Source organism: Strongylocentrotus purpuratus, unplaced genomic scaffold (genome assembly GCF_000002235.5).
Source record: "Strongylocentrotus purpuratus isolate Spur 01 unplaced genomic scaffold, Spur_5.0 spur5_scaffold_21, whole genome shotgun sequence".
Taxonomy (NCBI): Eukaryota; Metazoa; Echinodermata; class Echinoidea; order Camarodonta; family Strongylocentrotidae; genus Strongylocentrotus; species Strongylocentrotus purpuratus.
The window spans coordinates 655,985-675,064 of record NW_022145607.1 but is presented as its reverse complement, the minus strand read 5'-3'; the positions used below and the strand labels follow the sequence as shown (position 1 = coordinate 675,064).

Here is a 19,080-nt window from a genome sequence, read left to right as displayed (position 1 = left end):
ATTTGCTAAGATGTATTAAACGCGTTTGAAAAACATAAATATATTTTATACTGTTGTATGCAAATTAAGCTCATGAATATTGTTATGAAGACCAGCCAATGAACGTCTATCATTTTCGGCTCTTTAAACCAGGCGCATCATTGAAACCTCACTTTAGAGCACGATACCAGCACGAGCAGGTGAGACTCTTCGTTCTGTTAACTATTTCTCTATTTTTGCTGCTAGTAAAGACATTTTATCTGAAGTTAATTGAATGTGAGATATAAGATAATATTCGTCAATAACGCGCTATTGTATTTTTTCAATTTTACCTGTGCAAATGTGATTATTTGATGGTGTGTTTTGACTTGACTTGACACGAACGTAGACATCATCATCATCATGGCATGTTAACTTCACTTTTGGTTGTGCATTGGGTGCATTGTCATGATTGTGCGTGTCTTTGTGACTTAAAATTTAATGTGTGGAGTATCGAGTAGATGCCATGGGTGATAAAGACAGACAGAATAATAATGATTTTAAAAAACGGTGCTTATAAAGCGCTTAGACCAGAATATGATCTAAATCTAGAGTCTAGACTAAAGTCTAGACCCTAGATTTCTAGATTATTTTGTCTAATCAACATCAACAAATTTTGTTTTACGTTCTGACTCTGACCGAGTCTCAGCTGAGAATGTGAGAATCTGAGATCTAGTTTTTAGTCTAGATCAGGGGCGGTATTCTGAACCCTGTGTTATCTCTAAGATTGTTGTATCTTTGAAGATAAGATAAAGTTGGTATTCTGAACATTGTTGTAACTTTTGTGTTATCTTTTGTTGTATCTTTTCTCTCATCTCATTGGCCGTGCCTGCGCTCATAATTTGGTGCGCTTGTAATTGTGCGTATTATTAATAAAGTGGCGTTTAGATCTAATCCTCATTTGCATATGCGCACGAGAGATAATATGTCGAGATAGTTGGTATTCTGAAAGTTGTTGTATCTTTTATCTTATCTTATCTTGCATGTTATTTACAACAATACTTACAACAGGTAGGGGGCTGTTGTATCTTTCGTGGTGATATAATAGCGGCATTCTTTCTTGCCCAGAACCAACTTAGTGGCAATAAACAAGTTAGAAGAAGGTTGTGTGTTGACTGGAGACATCAAAGATCAGAAATTTCTAAGAAATTACATGCTAGGATATGACAATTTTAATGCTCTCATCTCTGTGATGTCTCTTGAAAGCGTGACTTGTCTTTATGATCCATGTGCCACGTGCTCAGCGCATATGAGGACGCGCATATATAATAAGCGCTCAAATAACTAATTACGCCAAAGATTAATATGCGCGAAGATGTAGCATAAAGTACTCCTATTGGTTGACCTACTTATCATGCTTATATAAAATAGATTTTGATTGGTAGGGTCCATAAAAATGGGCGTGTCAACAGTGGTCAAAGATAAGATAGAGGCGGTCCTTCAAGAGATAACACAGGGATAAAACAATGTTCAGAATACCAACTTACAACAATATTAGCGCTGTGTTATCTCTGGAAGATACAACAAAAGATAACACAATACTTACAACATTGTTCAGAATACCGCCCCTAGACCTCTCTATATATGGACATGTGACCAAAATTTGCGCGTGACCTAAGTTCCTATCTCAAAAAATCAGTAGACCCCTAAGACTAAGATTTCGAAAATCTGATATCACCAATGGAAAGAGGAACATAAAATTACCCAGAATTGAAATTTTCTTTGGAATGGAGTACGAAATTGTGAAAATATCGACAAAAGATGGGCAAATTTTGCAATCTTTTGCGTCCGTTCTGAAAAATTATAAACTTACCGATAAGGCTAGGGTCTGAAAATCTTCAATTCGAGAGCAGATTTCCTCAAAATTGTAAGTAAAAAGTGGTAGGCCTAGATCTACCAACTGATTGTAGACCCTATCATATCTTGTCTTGCAAATTATGATAGACTAGAGTCTAGACTCTAGATCTAGAACAAAAAGTAGAAGTTTTTTGATGGATCGCTTTTTTTGATAAATCAACTGTAAACCCCTGTGCGTGTATTTAGGTCTCATTGTTTTTATGACTTTTTTTTTATGCAGCGCGCACGCACGATCGGCCATCAAATTTTTAGATCGCGATATCTCCAACATCCTTCACAATGAATTTTCTATTTGAACAAATTTGTAGTAAAAAACTTTGCCGTCCATTTGGTAATAGACTAGACTCTTATTGAAATAAATAAATTTGTTTAGAATATGAGAAATCATAGATCGAATATCACATTTTGTAATATGTTCGAAAATGTCCGCGAACTTTGGTCACCCCTTCATACTGAGAGTGAGAATGAGATGTCTTTGAAAGTTTTACTTTAACTTTTAGTTTTAATTTTTAGTTTTAATTTGAAATTAAATTGTCAATCATATTGTCTAGACTAGAGTCTAGGTCTAAACTTAAATAAAGGAAAGGGGATGTGGTGGGCATGGTGGCCAGGTGCAAGTTATAAATGTCAGAGGGCAGAGACAGAGCCAACCAAGCTAGCAAAGTCAAAGACTAAATTAAGTGCCATGCAAAGGTAAACCTTAAAGATAAACTTTAGTACTGGTAATGCGATTGCATTGTGAAAGAAAAGGTGTGGAAAGGATCAGAAACAGTTGATCATGTAGCATGTAAGTATTGGTGTGCACTGCAAGGTTCTGGAGTCATCAAAATCATAATCCATTGACCGAGTCTTGGTAAAGTAACAAGCACATACACAGAAAGCTATGTATGGGACAACACGCATGGTGTCGGGGCTGGTACTACCTTGATTCCTTGTCTTTCTATGCTCATTACTCAGCCAGTATACATTTTCTTCCAAAATTGTTTGGCACATGTCATTTATTTGTAATCTTGAACATTCAGTGTAAGTTTCGTTTGATTCTGTGAGAAATAATTTTCTTTTTTTTACCAGTACTCAACTTTATCTTTAAAATTGTTGAAAGGCGAAAAATGGAAGTCTATCAAAGGTTTTAAAAAATGCTGGAGCCACTGAGCTGAGCAAGAGGTGAAAAATGTCAGATTTGTAAGTAGGTCTAGATCTGTATGATGGGCTAACCATAGTTCGCAGAGATTCTTAAAAATATTAGGAAATGTGATTCGATCCATGATTTCTCATATTCTACACAAATTTATTTAGTCAAATTATTACCAAATGGACTGGAAAGCTTTTGACTACAATTGGTACAACTAGAAAGTTTATTGCAAAAAGAAGTCCGCAGATATCGCGATCTCAAAATTTGGGGGCCGTTTCTCGAAACCAACTCCATGACAGTCATATCTTTGTCGGCGACCTACGGAGATGTCATGAAGCGGATAAACCGTTTCACAAAGCCATGACAGACATGATATCGATATATCGCGATACTAGCAGCTCAAGAACATAGTCTTTGTCACGATCCATTTGATTTATCAAGAATAACCCAAAACAAGTTTTGGGGCTAAAATTGTTCAAAAAGAAATATATATATATATATATAAATTCTCCTAAAATAAATAATAACTAGTGTCATTATCATATTTACATCATCAAACGATTTGCATATTTCTGTAAAGATTCCTAAATTGAAGAAAAACCGGTGAGTGTTTTTTTTTTGACAGCGAATCAAAAGTTAGTTGAAGGATACCGTAATGTGATAGTTTATCAATACATACTTTTTTGTTTATTGTGACGAGGAATTTTAGGCAAAATGTCTTTTCTCAGCCAGTTTTTATTCTAGAGTCTCATAAATACTCGTTATATAATTGATTTGATATTGAAAATATAATTTGGAAGAAGTAATTAGAGAGGGAATAATAATGCACATAGGCCCCAAAGGTATGACGGTATCCTAAGAAAAGACTATGGATCGACTACGGAAGACGGTGTGTAACATTCTTATCTATCTTATTTATATGTTATAGTTTAATGATTTGTGATTTAATGTTTATATTCAGCTTTTTAAAGTTTCTGTATAATTTGTATTCTCACTTTTGTACATTTGCATTTCGCATCCCAGAGAATTACGTACCGAACTCGTCTATATTTTTCTCAAAATGATGGTGACACTAATCGTCCATTTCGCGGCCCATGGAATGGCAACAAACTGACTTGTGATGGCGCTTTACAGCAATTAAAAAGATATGACAGGTTCGGAGCAGTGACAACTCGCTAATTGTCGTGGAAGTTGTCGCTCATCTTGGCAAAGACGGCTTCGTGAAACACTTAGCTGACAAGTTGCGTGACAGTGGCGAGATGTCGTTGATCTTGTAGTTATGACGGTTTCGAGAAACGGCCCTTGATGTCTGATCAGTATCATCAGTATGGGCTGCAACCGATAATAAAGTCATTGCAAAAACAAGACCTTGTTTTGCGCATGGGAGTTTACAGCTTATTTATGTTAAAAAGCGTTCCATAAAATATAAGAAAATTGTATATTTTGCAAGGCAAAATATACCAATTTAATTACAATCAGTTGGTACAACTTTTTAATCACAATTTTGAGACATACACTTACATGTAGATTTGCCCTCAAAATAAAGATATCCAGAGCTTTGTCAGTAAGTTCCTTTTTTTCGGAACAGGTGCACAAGACTGCAAAATTAGTCAATCTTTTTTTAATATTTTGTCAATATTTTCATTTCACACCTGATTCCATAGAAAATGTATCTTGGTAGTTTAACGTTCCTCTGTCCTTTGGTGGTAACAAATTTTTGAAATCTTACCAATTTTTTGAGATAGCAAACTAAGGTCACGCGGGAACTATTGTTACACCACCATATTTCAGACCCAGACTGGAGGTAAATAATTTCAGAGATAGAATTGCCAGAATTAAGTTACATAAATTGCTATAACTCAGAGCTGTAGAGGTCAAAAATGCAAATTTTACATGTTTGTAGAACTATAGACTATATAGTCTGTTTAATAGAAAATTGAATTGACTTGTGTGGTGTAGTATTATTCAGACGACAAAAGGAGAATGGACACAAAAGGGTAGTACGATTTGGTTATGTTTTACTTTCACTTCGTGTCGTCGTTTCAACGTTGCAAATATATAGTCTTGTATAAAGACGTTATTAGATATTCCCACATCTCCCCCCAAGCTTATTATCAACAGTTCAAGAGTTCTTATTGATTTCCAAATAGTTTCAAATCCAATAAAAATCCGAAATATAATCTTGTTTAAGAGTTCACGGATATTCTCCTTAATTGTGTTCTTCGAGTCCCGAGTCCATTCCAGTTTACTATTAAACCCAAATAAACACTGTCCAAACCTTTAAAGTCTTGTTCAGTTTCAGTTCCTGCAAAGTTAATCCCAATTTTGGTATTTAAGTTTAACCCATTACATGGACAGTCGCTTTGGTGGTTTCACGAGTCGTCCAGACTGCGTTCGCGTCTCTGTCGCAGCTGTTGGTGTAGAGGCTCCCTCAGGCTGCTTCCGGTTGATCTGCTGGTTACGTTGGGAACCGATTGAGTCGCTTTCATCAGAATCGTCAGGTCTCTCTGGATCGTTGCTCATGGATGACTCCGGCACTCTGGTCTTGGTGGGTTGACCTTGGACAGCAATCAGTGCACGGCGATTAAGACGTACTGTCCCATGTTCTGTCTGGACATGGTAGGACCGTGGTTGTTGCGCTTTCTGGGTGACTTTCCCGTAGCGAGACTGATCACGGATCCACACGGAATCTCCTGGTTGTAGCTCTGGAAGCTCACGTGAGTCATGACGTCTGTTGTAGGTCATCATTTGATCTGACCTGTACTTCTCCTCTTTCTCTCTCACAGTCGTCAGGTCCGGCTGTTGTACCCGTGGCAGCAGCATGTGCGGCAAAATAGGAACCTGAGTCTGCAATCTCCTCCCCATGAGAAGTTCACAAGGAGCTAACCCGTTTTGGAGTGGTGACGCTTGATAGCTGAGAAGGGCTAACTGGATGTCGTCGTTCTTCTTCAGCAACGCTTTCACAGTGCGAACTCCTCTTTCAGCCTCACCATTAGCTTGTGGGTATCTTGGAGAGCTGGTTGTATGGACGAATCCATACTCTTCAGCAAGCTTTCTGAAGTTCTCGTTGGCGAACTGTGGACCATTGTCTGAAACCACAAGGTCTGGAATCCCATGGACTGCAAAGATCTCCTTCAGCGAAGAAATCACTGCCATTGTTGACTGACCTTGGAGTTGTTTGACCTCAATCCACCTCGAGTAGTAGTCAACTACTATCAGGAATGATTTCCCTTTGAGTTCAAACAGGTCCATTCCAAGACGCTCCCATGGCCTTGAAGGAAAGGATGAGCTCATCAAAGGCTCGCGGACCTCTTGGCGATGGATAGCACAGGTCAAGCAGCTTGAAATCATTTCCTCCAATGATTTTGATAGACCTGGCCACCACACTGAATCTCTGGCTCTGGCTCTGCATTTGGTGATTCCCAGATGTCCTTGATGTAGCCTCTCAAGGATATCAAGTCGCAGAGCTCTCGGAATGACTATTCTCTCGTCGTAGATAAGCAAGTCCTCTACCACACTCAGGTGTCCTCTCTGCTCATAGTAGTGTTTGAGGATCGGGTTATGTGGCATGTAGTCTGGCCATCCTTGAACACAGTAGTCTCTGATTTTTGCACATACTTCATCTGCTTTTTGTGCATTTCTGATTTCCTCAAATCTCTGCATTGTCACTGGGAGGTTGATGGCTGATGTTGATGCATATGATTCAACCTCATCTACGAAGTTGACATCATCCATTCCTGGCCTCTCTACTGGCGCTCGTGACAAGGCGTCAGCGGATGTCTGCTGTTTTCCTGGAATATACAATGTCTCTGCATCAAATCTCATCATTCTCATTCTGAAGCGTTGGAGTCGTGGAGGCATTTTCACAAGTTCTTTCGAGTTTAGAAGTGTGACCATGGCTTGTGGTCAGTTTCCACCTCGAAATGAAGACCAAGTACATACTCGGAGAACCTCTCGCACGCCCAAGTAGCTGCCAGTGCCTCTTTTTCAATCACTGCATACCTCTGCTCAGTCTCGGTAAGCGATCGAGATGCATAGCACACTGGTCTACGATTTCCATCAGTCTGCACTTGATACAGGATTGCACCCATTCCAGTCCCGGATGCATCTGCTGCAATGACTGTTGGCAGTTCTGGATCATAATGAGCTAAGACTGCTGTCGAGACCATCATCTCTTTGATCTGTGTGAAAGATCTCTGCTGCGCTTCTCCCCAACACCACACATTGTCTTTCTTCAGGAGTTGACGAAGGGGCTCGTTGATCTCAGCTAATCCTGGGAGAAACTTTCCCACCTGGTTCACCATTCCCATGAACCTCTGTAGCTCTTTCACGCTTCGAGGAACTAGAAAATCTCGAATAGCTCTTGTTTTGCTCGGATCGACCTTGACACCAGTGTCGTCGATGAAGTGCCCTAAGAACTTCACACTCTGTTTGGAGAATTCACACTTTCCCTGATTTAGTGTGATACCTGCTTCCTGCAGACGTTGTAGAACAGCTCGTACTCTGATGTCATGTTCTGTTTGTGTTGCACCATGGACTAGCACATCATCCATGTGACAAATCACGCCGTCAAGTCCTTCGAGGATAGTGGACATCGCTCTCTGGAAGACTTCTGGCGCTGACGTTATCCCGAACGGCAATCGGTTGAAGCAAAATCTCCCAAATGGAGTGACAAAGGTTGTCAGTAGCTTTGACTCATCCTCCAATGGAATTTGCCAAAACCCGCTGTTGGCGTCCAGTTTTGTGAAGATTGTGCTCTTTCCCAGTTTTGCTAGACTTTCATCAACTGAAGACATCGGATGAATCTCTCGTTCAACTGCCTTGTTGAGAGATGTAAGGTCTACACAAATTCTCACCGAACCACTGGGCTTCAACACTGGAACCATCCCCGAACACCACTTTGTCGGCTCAGTCACTTTTGAGATCACATTTTGCTCCAACATGGACTCTAGTTCTTTCTTCACCTTCGGTAGAAGCGGATGAGGAACTTTCCTGGCTGTATACAGGCACATCGGCTTGGCATCTGAAGTTAACGTGATGTGGTATGCTGTCTTCAGTTTCCCCAAACCAGTGAAAAGTTGAGGGAACTCAGCCTTGAAGTTTGCAGTTTCATCATCACAAGAATCGACTTCCTCCACTCTGCGGACTAGATTCAAGGTTCTACACGCTTTCCTACTCAGCAATGAAGACTCCTGATCTTTGACCACATAGAGAGTCTCCTTGATCTGTTTATCTCTATGCCTGAGAGTTGATGTCATTTGTCCTATTACAGTCAGGACTGTACTTCCTGGACCACGTAACCTCTTGGTTGTTGGTCTCATGATGTGTTTATTCAGCCATGGAGTGGAATCAGACAACACAGTAACGGCTGCTCCTGTATCTAACTTGAAGTGTGTTTCATTCCCATCTACGAGGATCGATGAACTCCAGTACGTCTGATCGTTCTCGCTGACTTCACCAAGGAAGGGGACATCAATGTCATCGAAATCATCTACTTCGCTGACTCGAGCTTTCCATTTTAGCTTTGCTGCCTCTTGTTTTCCCTGTTCTGGTTTTCCCTGTTCTGGTTGTTTGGCTTGACACACAGACTGGAAGTGGCCCATCTTTCCACATTGATGGCACTTTGCATCTTTTGCGGGACAGCTGGCACGTGCATGATTCTGCCTTCCACACCACTTACAGTTACCCTGCGGAGTTTGAGATGTTTTCTTCGAGTACGTTCCCTTGCTCTTAGGCCTTACGTAGTTTACGGCCGAGTTAGGGCTCTCACTCTCTGCACCTCCCCTCACAACAGACTTGTTTTGTTTCCGGGCTTCTGACTGTCTACTCAATTGAACTGCTTTTGAGAGAGTTAGGTCTTCTCTAGACTGTAGTTGATCAGATAGGGAGTCATCAAGCACCCCAACTACAATTCTGTCTCTTATCAAGCCCTCCTTAAGTCTATCGTAGTCACAGTCCTCTGCTAGCCTGTACAAATCATTGATAAATGTGTCCACACTTTCTCCCGGGCGTTGTGTTCGTTTGTTGAATTTTGCCCTTTCAACAATAATGTTTTTCCGTACATTGAAATACTTCTTCAATGTTGCGATCACGTCATCATACTTTGCTGTCTCCTCTTTCACATTGAGAGACACGATAATATCATCGGCACATTCACCCATAGCATAGAGTAGCGTACTAACCTGCTCACTGTCTGGCTTGGATGCGAGGCCCGATGCGACGCGATATCTCTCGAACCGCCGTGACCATTTTGGCCATTGTTCTGCTTGATTTAAGCCTGCAACTTTATCAAAGCTTTCTGGCAATGGTAGGCGAGAACTTTCCATGGTTCTTCACTTATACCGCTGCCACCATGTAGTATTATTCAGACGACAAAAGGAGAATGGACACAAAAGGGTAGTACGATTTGGTTATGTTTTACTTTCACTTCGTGTCGTCGTTTCAACGTTGCAAATATATAGTCTTGTATAAAGACGTTATTAGATATTCCCACATGTGGCTTTGAGTAATGCAGAGTTAATCTTAACTCTACATGTATTATAGTGATATTAATAATAATAATAATAGGCTTTTGCATAGCGCCGTCTATCTAGACAATGCTATTCCGAGGCACACAAGAAAAATAGAAAGTTTGGACGAGAAAGTTCGGATGAGATTGATATTAAATATAATAATGCACACATTTGTAATTGTCCACCCACATGGTGCTCAAGCCAGGCTTCAGCAGATTAAATGTAATAACAAAAAAGCTTAGATAGTGATAAAATGTACATTAAAACAGAATGAAAGATGATCAAATAGAGGAAGGTTTGGCAGGTGATAGTGATAGGGTGCCTCATTTTGTTACCATGTCAAAAAACATGTTTTGGGCCATTCCATGAGAAGAAGGACATGACATCAAAAAAAGAAATGTACCTCTTATGTTAATTCTTTGATTTATCACTAACCTTATGCCATGGATGTTCATAAAACATTAGGGCCTTTCAAATTCAGTACAATTTTTTTTTCATTTTTGTTGATTTCCTAAGATCTCAAACTATCATCAAAAACGTACATGTGGGACTGTAGCTGAAAAAAAAACAATTTATTGCAGATTACACAGGATTCTTGTAATTTTTTTTCCTGAAAATTTCGCTAAATGGAAAAAGATGAATATATTTCCATATTCTAAGGGGTCCTGTGATATTTAATCTATTACAAAGGGGTGAAAATGGCCTCCGGACAAAATGTAACGCGAGTTACCGTAACGTGAGTTACCGACATATTTGCTTCCTGCAGTTTACTAGTCCATTGTTTCTTATCTTTAATATTGTGATCTTATACTAGTAAGTCACAACCTACTATCAAATTAAAATAGGAAAGATTTTGTCAAGATTGTCTAGTATGAGGAGAAAAGAGGGTCTCGTAGAATTGACCATGTCCTTTTTTTGTAACGCGAGTTACCGAAATTCAATAATCCAAGAATCTAAAAATGTTTGTTCTTCAATTTTCTTTTTTGTTTCATTCAGTTGTTCTATATCTACCCTGTCCATGTTTGAAAAAAGTATCTTGTAGATCCTAGCAGTTCTAAAGATATAGGCACATTATCGTGTCAATGTACCCATTAAGTGTAACGCGAGTTACCATGGAATGGCCCTTTTGGAGTTGTAGAAGTGAAATTAGGATGGACAGAATTAGAAGATATTAATAACGGTCGGGCTAATTCACTGCTTGATAAAAATTTGTGTGAGAATATTTTTAACGGCTGTTTTTTTTTTCTTTCTTCGTTTTCTTTTCAGATTGTTTACAGCTTCTGAAATACCACTTCAATCAATTAAAGATAACTACAAACAATATTTTTCAAACAAAGAGTAGAAATTGGAGCTTGACTACTTCCTTGAAATATTTAAAGTTTACTTTCATATCCTCATTCACTACAACCAAGTCACCATGCCTGGAATTGAAAACAACAGGATGCAGGCCTTCAAGAACAAGAGCAAGGACTCTTCTGTAAGTATAAATACATGATCACATTTTTTTTTTTTTAGGGGGGTGGGTTTTTTTTTTGTTTTTTTATTTATAAAATATTGTTTATGGATCAATACACCAAGGTTTCATACAGGAACTAGTCTTAAAGGTAATACAACGTTTTGGGAAATTTTGAAAATAGGGTTGATAGTGATTCTTTACAATTTGGATATATTTGGATGCCCCTGTCGATGTATAATAAGCACTAGAAAATGTAGCCCCTAAAGCACTTCTGTTTTCGAGAAAAATGGAATATAAAAATTTACTGTTGCTCAGAATATGTAGATGTGATATATAATTTCCAAACGGGAATAGTTAATTGGTCGATTCTGGTCAAGAAACATTGTTTAATAGCTTAATTAATATCTTGACCTTGAGAGGGAGCTATACAACATAAAGAGTTTATTATTTACAATTTCATAACTCTAGATTCGAGTTCAACCGCGACAACGATCACTGAATATTGTAGGATCGCATATGCTTCCAATATGTTCATTTGAACCAATTCATGACCCCATACCAAAACTTTGTATTACCTTTAAGATTTAACTCTTCTATATATATATATATATATATACTGTACATGTAGGTTGTAAGGAATTTAGGGTTCACAAATGATTTTTAGATGCTTTTAGATAAAGATACAAATTTATGTATACAACGAAAAAAGTTTGAAATGTAAATTTTATTGTAATGTAATTATCAGATTTTGTACAAGAGAGCTTGCAATTTTTTAGTAAAATGTACTTTATTGCCTACTTTCAGTCTTTCTTATTCTTAGGAAGTGTGTTTTATGACCTATGGATTTTTGGACTCCACTACATTCAATGTTATGGTTGAACTTAATCTCATTGTTAGCACTTACATGTAGCGTAGGTATTTTTAATAATGGTATACCGTATATCTTGATTTATAGGAACTTCGTCGAAGGCGTAACGAGGTGTCTGTGGAGCTCCGCAAGGCCAAGAAAGATGATCAAATGCTCAAGAGAAGGAATGTTAACACAGATGAGGAGCCTGTTAGTCCTTTACAAGAAAAGAAACAGGTACTTTTGAAAAGATTCATATATTTTTTTTTTCATTATGAAACAGGTTTCCAGAGTTTTTGTTTTGTCTAGTGTCTTTCTCATAACAATGGAATGTAAATAATAAATAGCAAACATTCATTAATTTGTATCTCAAATTACTTTCAGCCCACTGTCCAGATGAGTATTCCAGATATTTGCAAAGCCATCTCTTCCAGCGACTCATCAACTCAGTTTAATGCAGTACAAACAGCAAGGTAAATACTGTCTTTGATAAAATCATACTGTATAAATGAGATGTACACTGGTGAGGTGCTCTCTCTATAACTGTACTCTTTATTCTGGCCCAGAACTGATCTTACATTGCTATGATTATGTCATCCTGTTCTACCAGTACTCCAGCAGTGTCCTTTATATTTTGCTACAGTGTGAACCACAATAAACCCTCTTGACAAAAAACCCAAGAATCATGAATGGATCAACATTTCTTGTATTATCTATTTTCCAAAGTAGTAGTTGTTTTTATACTGTTGTATATTTGGTTTGTGTTTATCTGAACAGGCGAATGCTCTCTCGTGAACGTCAGCCTCCAATCAACCCCATCATTAGAGCAGGACTTGTACCAAAATTTGTCGCATTCCTTGGCCACAGTGATAAGTAAGTAATGTTATCAATCACCTGTCATACATGTCTTCTACAGAATGTGTTGCAATGACTCAATGCTTCAGCTTGTGCCTCAGAGTTGTATTGTGTAAAGTAGACCGTATGACACAATGTATCTATATAACAAAATGGCATTTTCAAATATCAATTGTAAAGCTCTTATCAAAATGTAGGCAAAATCTTTTGTTTCTTGTCTTAAATGTTATATTTTCTCCTGTATGTATGTGTTTGCTCTTTCTTTGGAAACTTCATAATAACAGACTTATTTTGTTGTCTCTGTTAACTCTAGCCCAACAATGCAATTTGAAGCTGCGTGGGCCTTGACAAACATTGCCTCAGGAACACCAGAGCAAACCAAGGCGGTGGTCAGTGAAGGTGCTATTCCAGCTTTCATTAAGCTCCTATCATCATCCCATCAGAATGTGTGTGAGCAGGCTGTCTGGGCCCTGGGTAACATTGCTGGTAAGTTTAGAATTTTTTTGGCCAGTAAAATCACCACAAATGACCGACAGCCAACAAATTTGTTATTTTAACCTCAGTCATGTGGAGAAGTAAAAGAAGCTATGAAATTGGTGGCCTGTCTAGAGCCAGAGTGATATTGGAGCACCTTGCGTAATGGATAGTATGCTCTAAAAAATGTCCAATCGTATTATATTTATTATTACGTTTCAGCTGATCATGATATTTTTCATCTGAACTTTACCGAAGATAACAGTGAGAAAACAAATTTGCACAAATTTGACACTTTTGTTGTAGATAAGTTTGACAATGTCTGAACACATTTGCTAACCAGCATTTCTTTCTCTTATTCTATGCCAGGTGATGGTCCTGAAATGAGGGATGTAGTGACACGTCATGGCATCCTCCAGCCACTATTGGAACTCTACCAACCAACAACCCCAGTAAGCTTGATTTATATTTTGTTTCCACAATTTCTTCCACTTGTATAAAAAAGTTGCTTGAGAAAAAAAAATCAGCAACTATGATGCTTTCCCAAACACTTTCTTAAATATGTAATTAGGCGAGATCTGCACGTACCCCAAGTAAATATTTTTAGTATCGTGTTCATCATAACGGTAATTTGCTTGCTGCAAAGTTCCTTTCTCCTGGAGTTCTTTTGAAATGTGTTTGCCAAGAAACTTCACTGATCTTGGTTATATACATTATATTTATGATGTAAAGTTCATGAAACTTGACTAAACCGTGGCCTTTGGTCATTGCCTGATTTACCTAGGTTCCTTTCCTGCGTAACGTTACCTGGACACTGTCCAACCTTTGCCGTAACAAGAGCCCCCCTCCGTGCGACGAGGTTGTGTCTGGTGTGCTCCCTGTTCTTCAGTCTCTCATCCATCATTGTGACAAAGAAATTGTAGCAGATGCCTGCTGGGCTCTCTCATACCTTACAGATGGCAGCAATGATAGAATTGAAGTAAGTATCTTACTAATCTTATCTTCATTTCACCTTTATAAGAAAGTCAAGTACCTCCTCATGGGTTAGTTAACATTTATTTTGTTCTAGCATTTTTAAACCAGTAATATTTGCATAGTTTGTTCAAATTTGTTAATAAATTCCAATCCATAAGATGTTGCATATTTTCTTTGCTGTTAGAAATAGTTCTCAAATTTCCCATATACTTTTCTTTGGTGACCACATTACAGCCCATAAAACCAAATAATCTATATTGTGAAGCTACTTGAATGGGACTAATTTGAATATTGTTAATTCTTTTTCTTACAGCTTGTCATCAAGGCTGGTGTTGTGACCAGAGTTGTTGAACTTCTAAGGAGCCAAGAAATTTCAGTAATTGTGAGTACTCGTTAGTACAGTTGGTGTTTTTCAGTTATCTATTACCAGAATGAATAGCAGGGCTGCATGCCAACCAGTACAATTTGATCATATTTTCGTACAATTTTTTTTTCTTTCCCCTGTCCATTCTGTCCTGTAAAGTATCCTGCAAGCATCTCACACCAGCAATTTGGAGATGTTCATTGGTTGATAGAACACTTAAGTCATGATGAAATCGTGCATATTCAACCAATGATCCATTAAAAAAATTCTTCCTGCATGTAGGAACTGTAAAAGGCATTGATCCATGTTTTTATTGTTAATACAATTTGTCAGTAAAATACAACTTTGGGATTAAAGAATACAGTTTTTGAACTCCAGAGGTTGGCAGGTCTGGAATAGTAAGCAGTTTTCATTTTTTTTTTTTTTTCAATCATAACAACTTGATGTATATTTAGGTTGCCAAATTTCTGCACTCACAAATTTGTTTCCTTTTGATCTGAAGAGAGAACTTTCTTCCCACTTTGAAACCAGAGGGTTACAGAGTGTACTCATTTGTTGAGTTTGTGTAATTGCAAAGAGATGATTGCATATATTATTTTTAAAACATTTTCTAATGACCAGGTTAGGAGAGATTTGTACCTGTTTTTATAAACCACTTTTTACTGTTTCTACCTGTATAGACTCCTGCCCTCAGGTCAATAGGAAACATTGTTACAGGAACCGATGAACAGACACAGGTAAGCTAGATGCCAATAATACCATAGTCAAGTTTCATAAAGCCATGTTCAGGTACATATATGACACAGTAAACTGCCTCTAAGAAATGTGGCAGCATAGATTTGTGGGTAAATGTTATGAACAAGAAGAAGCAGTTATTTGCCAGAACAGGAATCATTGCACACAATAACAACTATGTATGCTCCGTTTTCTCTTCATTTTAAGTTTGCTACTGTGACCAGTTCATAGCCTTGTAATATTATTATCCCTAATTGTATCAAAAGTCTGCAAGTGTTCTTTGGTCTGTTTTATGCAAGCAAAAAGGTAATTGTATGTGGCATTCTATTTCTATTCCCTGATATTCATACTATTGTGATTGATTTTGTTTTATTTCAGAGTGTAATTGACAGTCAGAGCTTGCCCTTGTTTGTCGCCCTCCTGCAACATCCCAAGCAGAACATCCAGAAAGAAGCTTGCTGGACCATCAGTAACATCACAGCAGGCAATGTACAGCAGATCCAATCTGTCGTCTCAGCTGGACTTCTTCCCCCACTCGTCGGCGTCCTAGAAAAGGTAAAGCTCACTTCAATTCACAAACAACTTCCAAGATGTCTCTCAAAAATGAGAGTAGTTAGGATAGACCCTTTTGTAATGTATTTTCAGAAAAATTTATATTTTAAAGGAAGCACATGAAATTAAAAATAAGATACTTGTAGGTGCAAGAGAAGAGTATGTAGTCCCATTTTGTATTACCATTCTAAACAAAATTCTTTATGGATTATTATTAAAAAAAACACATTCAAAGCCATAAGATACCGGGAGTAGATAAGTAATCCCAACATTTTCTTCTGTGACTTTTGCTGCAGGCTTTATTTCATCAAAGATGTAGGGCCAGAGCATTTGTTGTGCTGGGCTTATACTTTTAGTGTTGGGTCCAAGATTGTGGTTGGAATGTCTTTATAGAACTTGTAGATTAACAGTAAAGCAGTTATTGTTATGTTTTTTTTCTTATCAATCGACCGATAACATTCCATTGTTTGAATCTCTTTTCTTTCTTCTGCAGGGTGATTACAAGAGCCAGAAGGAAGCGTGCTGGGCAGTGACCAACCTGACCTCTGGTGGATCAGTAGAACAGATTGTCCAGATAGTCCAGTCTGGTTGCCTCAAGCCTCTATGTGATCTTCTCAATGTCAAGGAGGCTAAGATCATCCAGGTCATTCTCGATGCCTTCAAGAATATCCTCTCCGTAAGTAGTCATTTGTTCACTAGTCCTGTATAACCACTGGCATTTTCACGTACAATGATTGTGAAACAATGTATTTCTCTGAGAGATTGTATGGTGATGTATGATAATAAAAAGCTACCATTCTGATAATATAACTGTACTGCAGCTGACTCTGTCCATGACATTAGCCCCCCCCCCCCCCCCCCCAAAAAAAAGAGACTATTCCTTGTGGTTTGTGGAATGAAACCTGGCTGGGGACTGGCTTCCTTAGCTTATCTGCCATTTCTATATATTAATGCCAACAATTCTGGTAACCGATCTGATGCTATGTGGTACCATAGATAGAATAGATCCATGTTTCACAGCTCTTCAGAACAGTTGAAAGACTAATTTGGAGTTACTCTTGATCCTCTTGTTTACCGTATTTAGGCTGCTGAGAAGCTTGAACAGCTTGAGACTGTATGCCTTATGATTGAGGAAGCTGGTGGTCTAGACAAGATTGAAGCCCTTCAGCAGCATGAGAATGAGAATGTCTATGAGATGTCACTAGAGATCATCGAGAAGTACTATTCACCACAGGTATGTAACTCTCGTCTCATAATATTTTTGTAGTACATGTACACATTTCCAGATTGTTGACAGCTCCCCCTCTACTTCCGCAACAAAAACAAATGGTGAATTTAACTGTTTTTGACGTGCACATTCCTCACAAACATCTGAAAATAGCAAGACAACATAACAGATTCTTTCACAGCATTGCCCATTTTGAAATCAATTGTTCAAACAAACAACAATTATTTAGAGCAAGTAATGCAAAATATCGCAGAAAAAAATATATGATTGTGTTTTTGAATCTGTCTAGATACAATAGATTTCATGGACTTCATCCATTTGTATTTTTGCTTTTTACACAGGAAGAGGAAGACGTGAAAGTTGCCCCATCAACAAACGAAAGTGGAACCTATGAATTCTCAGGTCAGCAGTGTGCTGCCCCACAGGGAGGTTTTGCCTTTTAAACCAAAGACGTCTGTATTCTTTCCTGTAAATGAATTGTGTGTGTAACACAGTGATGAAAACGCTTCCGTCTTGTGTAGAGATATATAACATTTTGTGGATGTATGTGTCTATGTATGTACTGTATATGTGGGGTAAAATAATGCAGCCAAACTTCTGAGCCCATTCTCTGTCTTTTGTTCCCTTGTAGTTCAGTAGACATCCTCAAGGCTTTGTATGTGGCATCGTGAATTGTAAATATATGAAAGATTATCTCTGATACATAAATGTATGCAGAAGTGTAACATTGTCTTGTAATGGGAATGAGAGTTGGTCTTTTCTGCCTGCAAGGATATTGCTTATGTGTAGCAACTTCTAAATTGTTAATAGCTTAACAGCAGTGTTCACTCTCATGGACAATGGGTGTAAATTGTAATTTATCTCATGTGCAGACAAGTGGTGCAAAATATGAAAAGCATATATAATATGTTCTGAAAGCATTAGAAAGAGTTTAAAATGCATACAGAAAAAGGAAGAGTGTTTCCTTCTTTGTTGACTGTTGTAAATACAAGTTGAATTTGTAAGACTGATAGTCAATTTGAATCCTGCCTTCTTGTAAAATGCATTTTAGCATGACAATCGAATGTGATACTTTTAATGTTGATCAACCAGTAGACAAAAATTGAACTGACAAAAGAATCAAAGAAGTTTATGCAAAGTAGATGTGCTGTTTTGGATAGCTCTAGGTTATTCTTTTTGTGTCACATCGGAAATAAAAGGTTCCTAAGACAGTAGCACTTTAAGGAATGCACAGTCCATGTGATAAGTATCTTGGTATGTTAATGTTATTCAAATGGTGCCTTCTTTTTCATTTGTATCAAAATCTTGTTAAAAATTCTTTGTTATCTTTTATATTGCATTTATTTTCAACAAAATGATCACTGTTACAAAAGCTCATATATTATTGACATTCCCATTTTTTTTCTTACAGGATAAAAACTGAAATTCATTCATTTATAAAGTATATGCTTTTCTATAACAATGTGATTGACTAACCAATTTTCTCTTCACAGGTTTTTGTACACTTGTATATACAAATACAAAACATTATTTTGTACAAAAGAGCAATATTTATGAATTCTGAAAATCAGAACTTACAAACGAAACTCGTTCACCTTGCAGAATAGCAAGAGCAATAAAACACATCCTGATTTCTCAAATAAATGTTGTGTTGTATTTATGTTTTGTCAGGGTTTTGATGACTTTTTAATGACAGATTAATACTGGCAGTTCAGGCTGGGTAAGTAAAAGAATACATGGTGGGGGACAGGGGCGGTATTCTGAACATTGTTGTAAGTTTTGTGTTATCTTTTGTTGTATCTTCCAGAGATAACACAGCGCTAATATTGTTGTAAGTTGGTATTTTGAACATTGTTTTATCCCTGTGTTATCTCTTGAAGGACCGCCTCTATCTCATCTTTGACCATTGATGACACGCCCATTTTTATGGACCCTACCAATCAAAATCTATTTTATATAAGCATCATAAGTAGGTCAACCAATAGGAATACTTTATGCCATATCTGAAGATGCGACTAGCGCATACTAATCTTGGGCGTAATTAGTTATTTGAGCACTTATTACGCACGTCATGG

General features: G+C 37.8%; 2 protein-coding genes across 3 annotated transcripts; one reads left to right on the top strand and one right to left on the bottom strand.

Moving 5' to 3' along the window:
- Positions 1–101: 101 nt before the first annotated feature.
- LOC583874 (importin subunit alpha-1) lies at positions 102–18,649 on the top strand. 2 transcript variants are annotated; one of them, XM_030994745.1, is made up of 14 exons: positions 102–179; positions 10,786–10,996; positions 11,931–12,059; positions 12,207–12,295; positions 12,600–12,695; positions 12,991–13,163; positions 13,521–13,603; positions 13,936–14,130; positions 14,440–14,508; positions 15,171–15,227; positions 15,604–15,780; positions 16,271–16,453; positions 16,862–17,011; positions 17,347–18,649. In XM_030994745.1, exons 2-14 carry the CDS (start codon positions 10,937–10,939, stop codon positions 17,446–17,448), a joined length of 1,563 nt encoding a protein of 520 aa, XP_030850605.1. In that variant the 5' UTR covers positions 102–179; positions 10,786–10,936; the 3' UTR covers positions 17,449–18,649. The 2 variants fall into 2 exon arrangements, with proteins under 2 accessions (XP_030850605.1, XP_030850606.1); XM_030994746.1 differs by lacking the exon at positions 12,207–12,295 and having other exon boundaries at positions 103–179.
- Positions 5,354–6,868, bottom strand: LOC115928166 (uncharacterized protein K02A2.6-like). Its single transcript, XM_030995035.1, has one exon. It carries the CDS (start codon positions 6,866–6,868, stop codon positions 5,354–5,356), a length of 1,515 nt encoding a protein of 504 aa, XP_030850895.1.
- Positions 18,650–19,080: the final 431 nt, after the last annotated feature.

Excerpts from the sequence above, each read along its gene's own strand:
- LOC115928166 (XM_030995035.1), bottom strand. The coding sequence starts at position 6,868 with ATGCCTCCACGACTCCAACGCTTCAGAATGAGAATGATGAGATTTGAT.
- LOC583874 (XM_030994745.1), top strand. The coding sequence starts at position 10,937 with ATGCCTGGAATTGAAAACAACAGGATGCAGGCCTTCAAGAACAAGAGC. Across the intron at positions 13,604-13,935 it reads TCTACCAACCAACAACCCCA|GTTCCTTTCCTGCGTAACGT; the intron begins GTAAGCTTGATT and ends TGATTTACCTAG. Across the intron at positions 17,012-17,346 it reads AGAAGTACTATTCACCACAG|GAAGAGGAAGACGTGAAAGT; the intron begins GTATGTAACTCT and ends CTTTTTACACAG.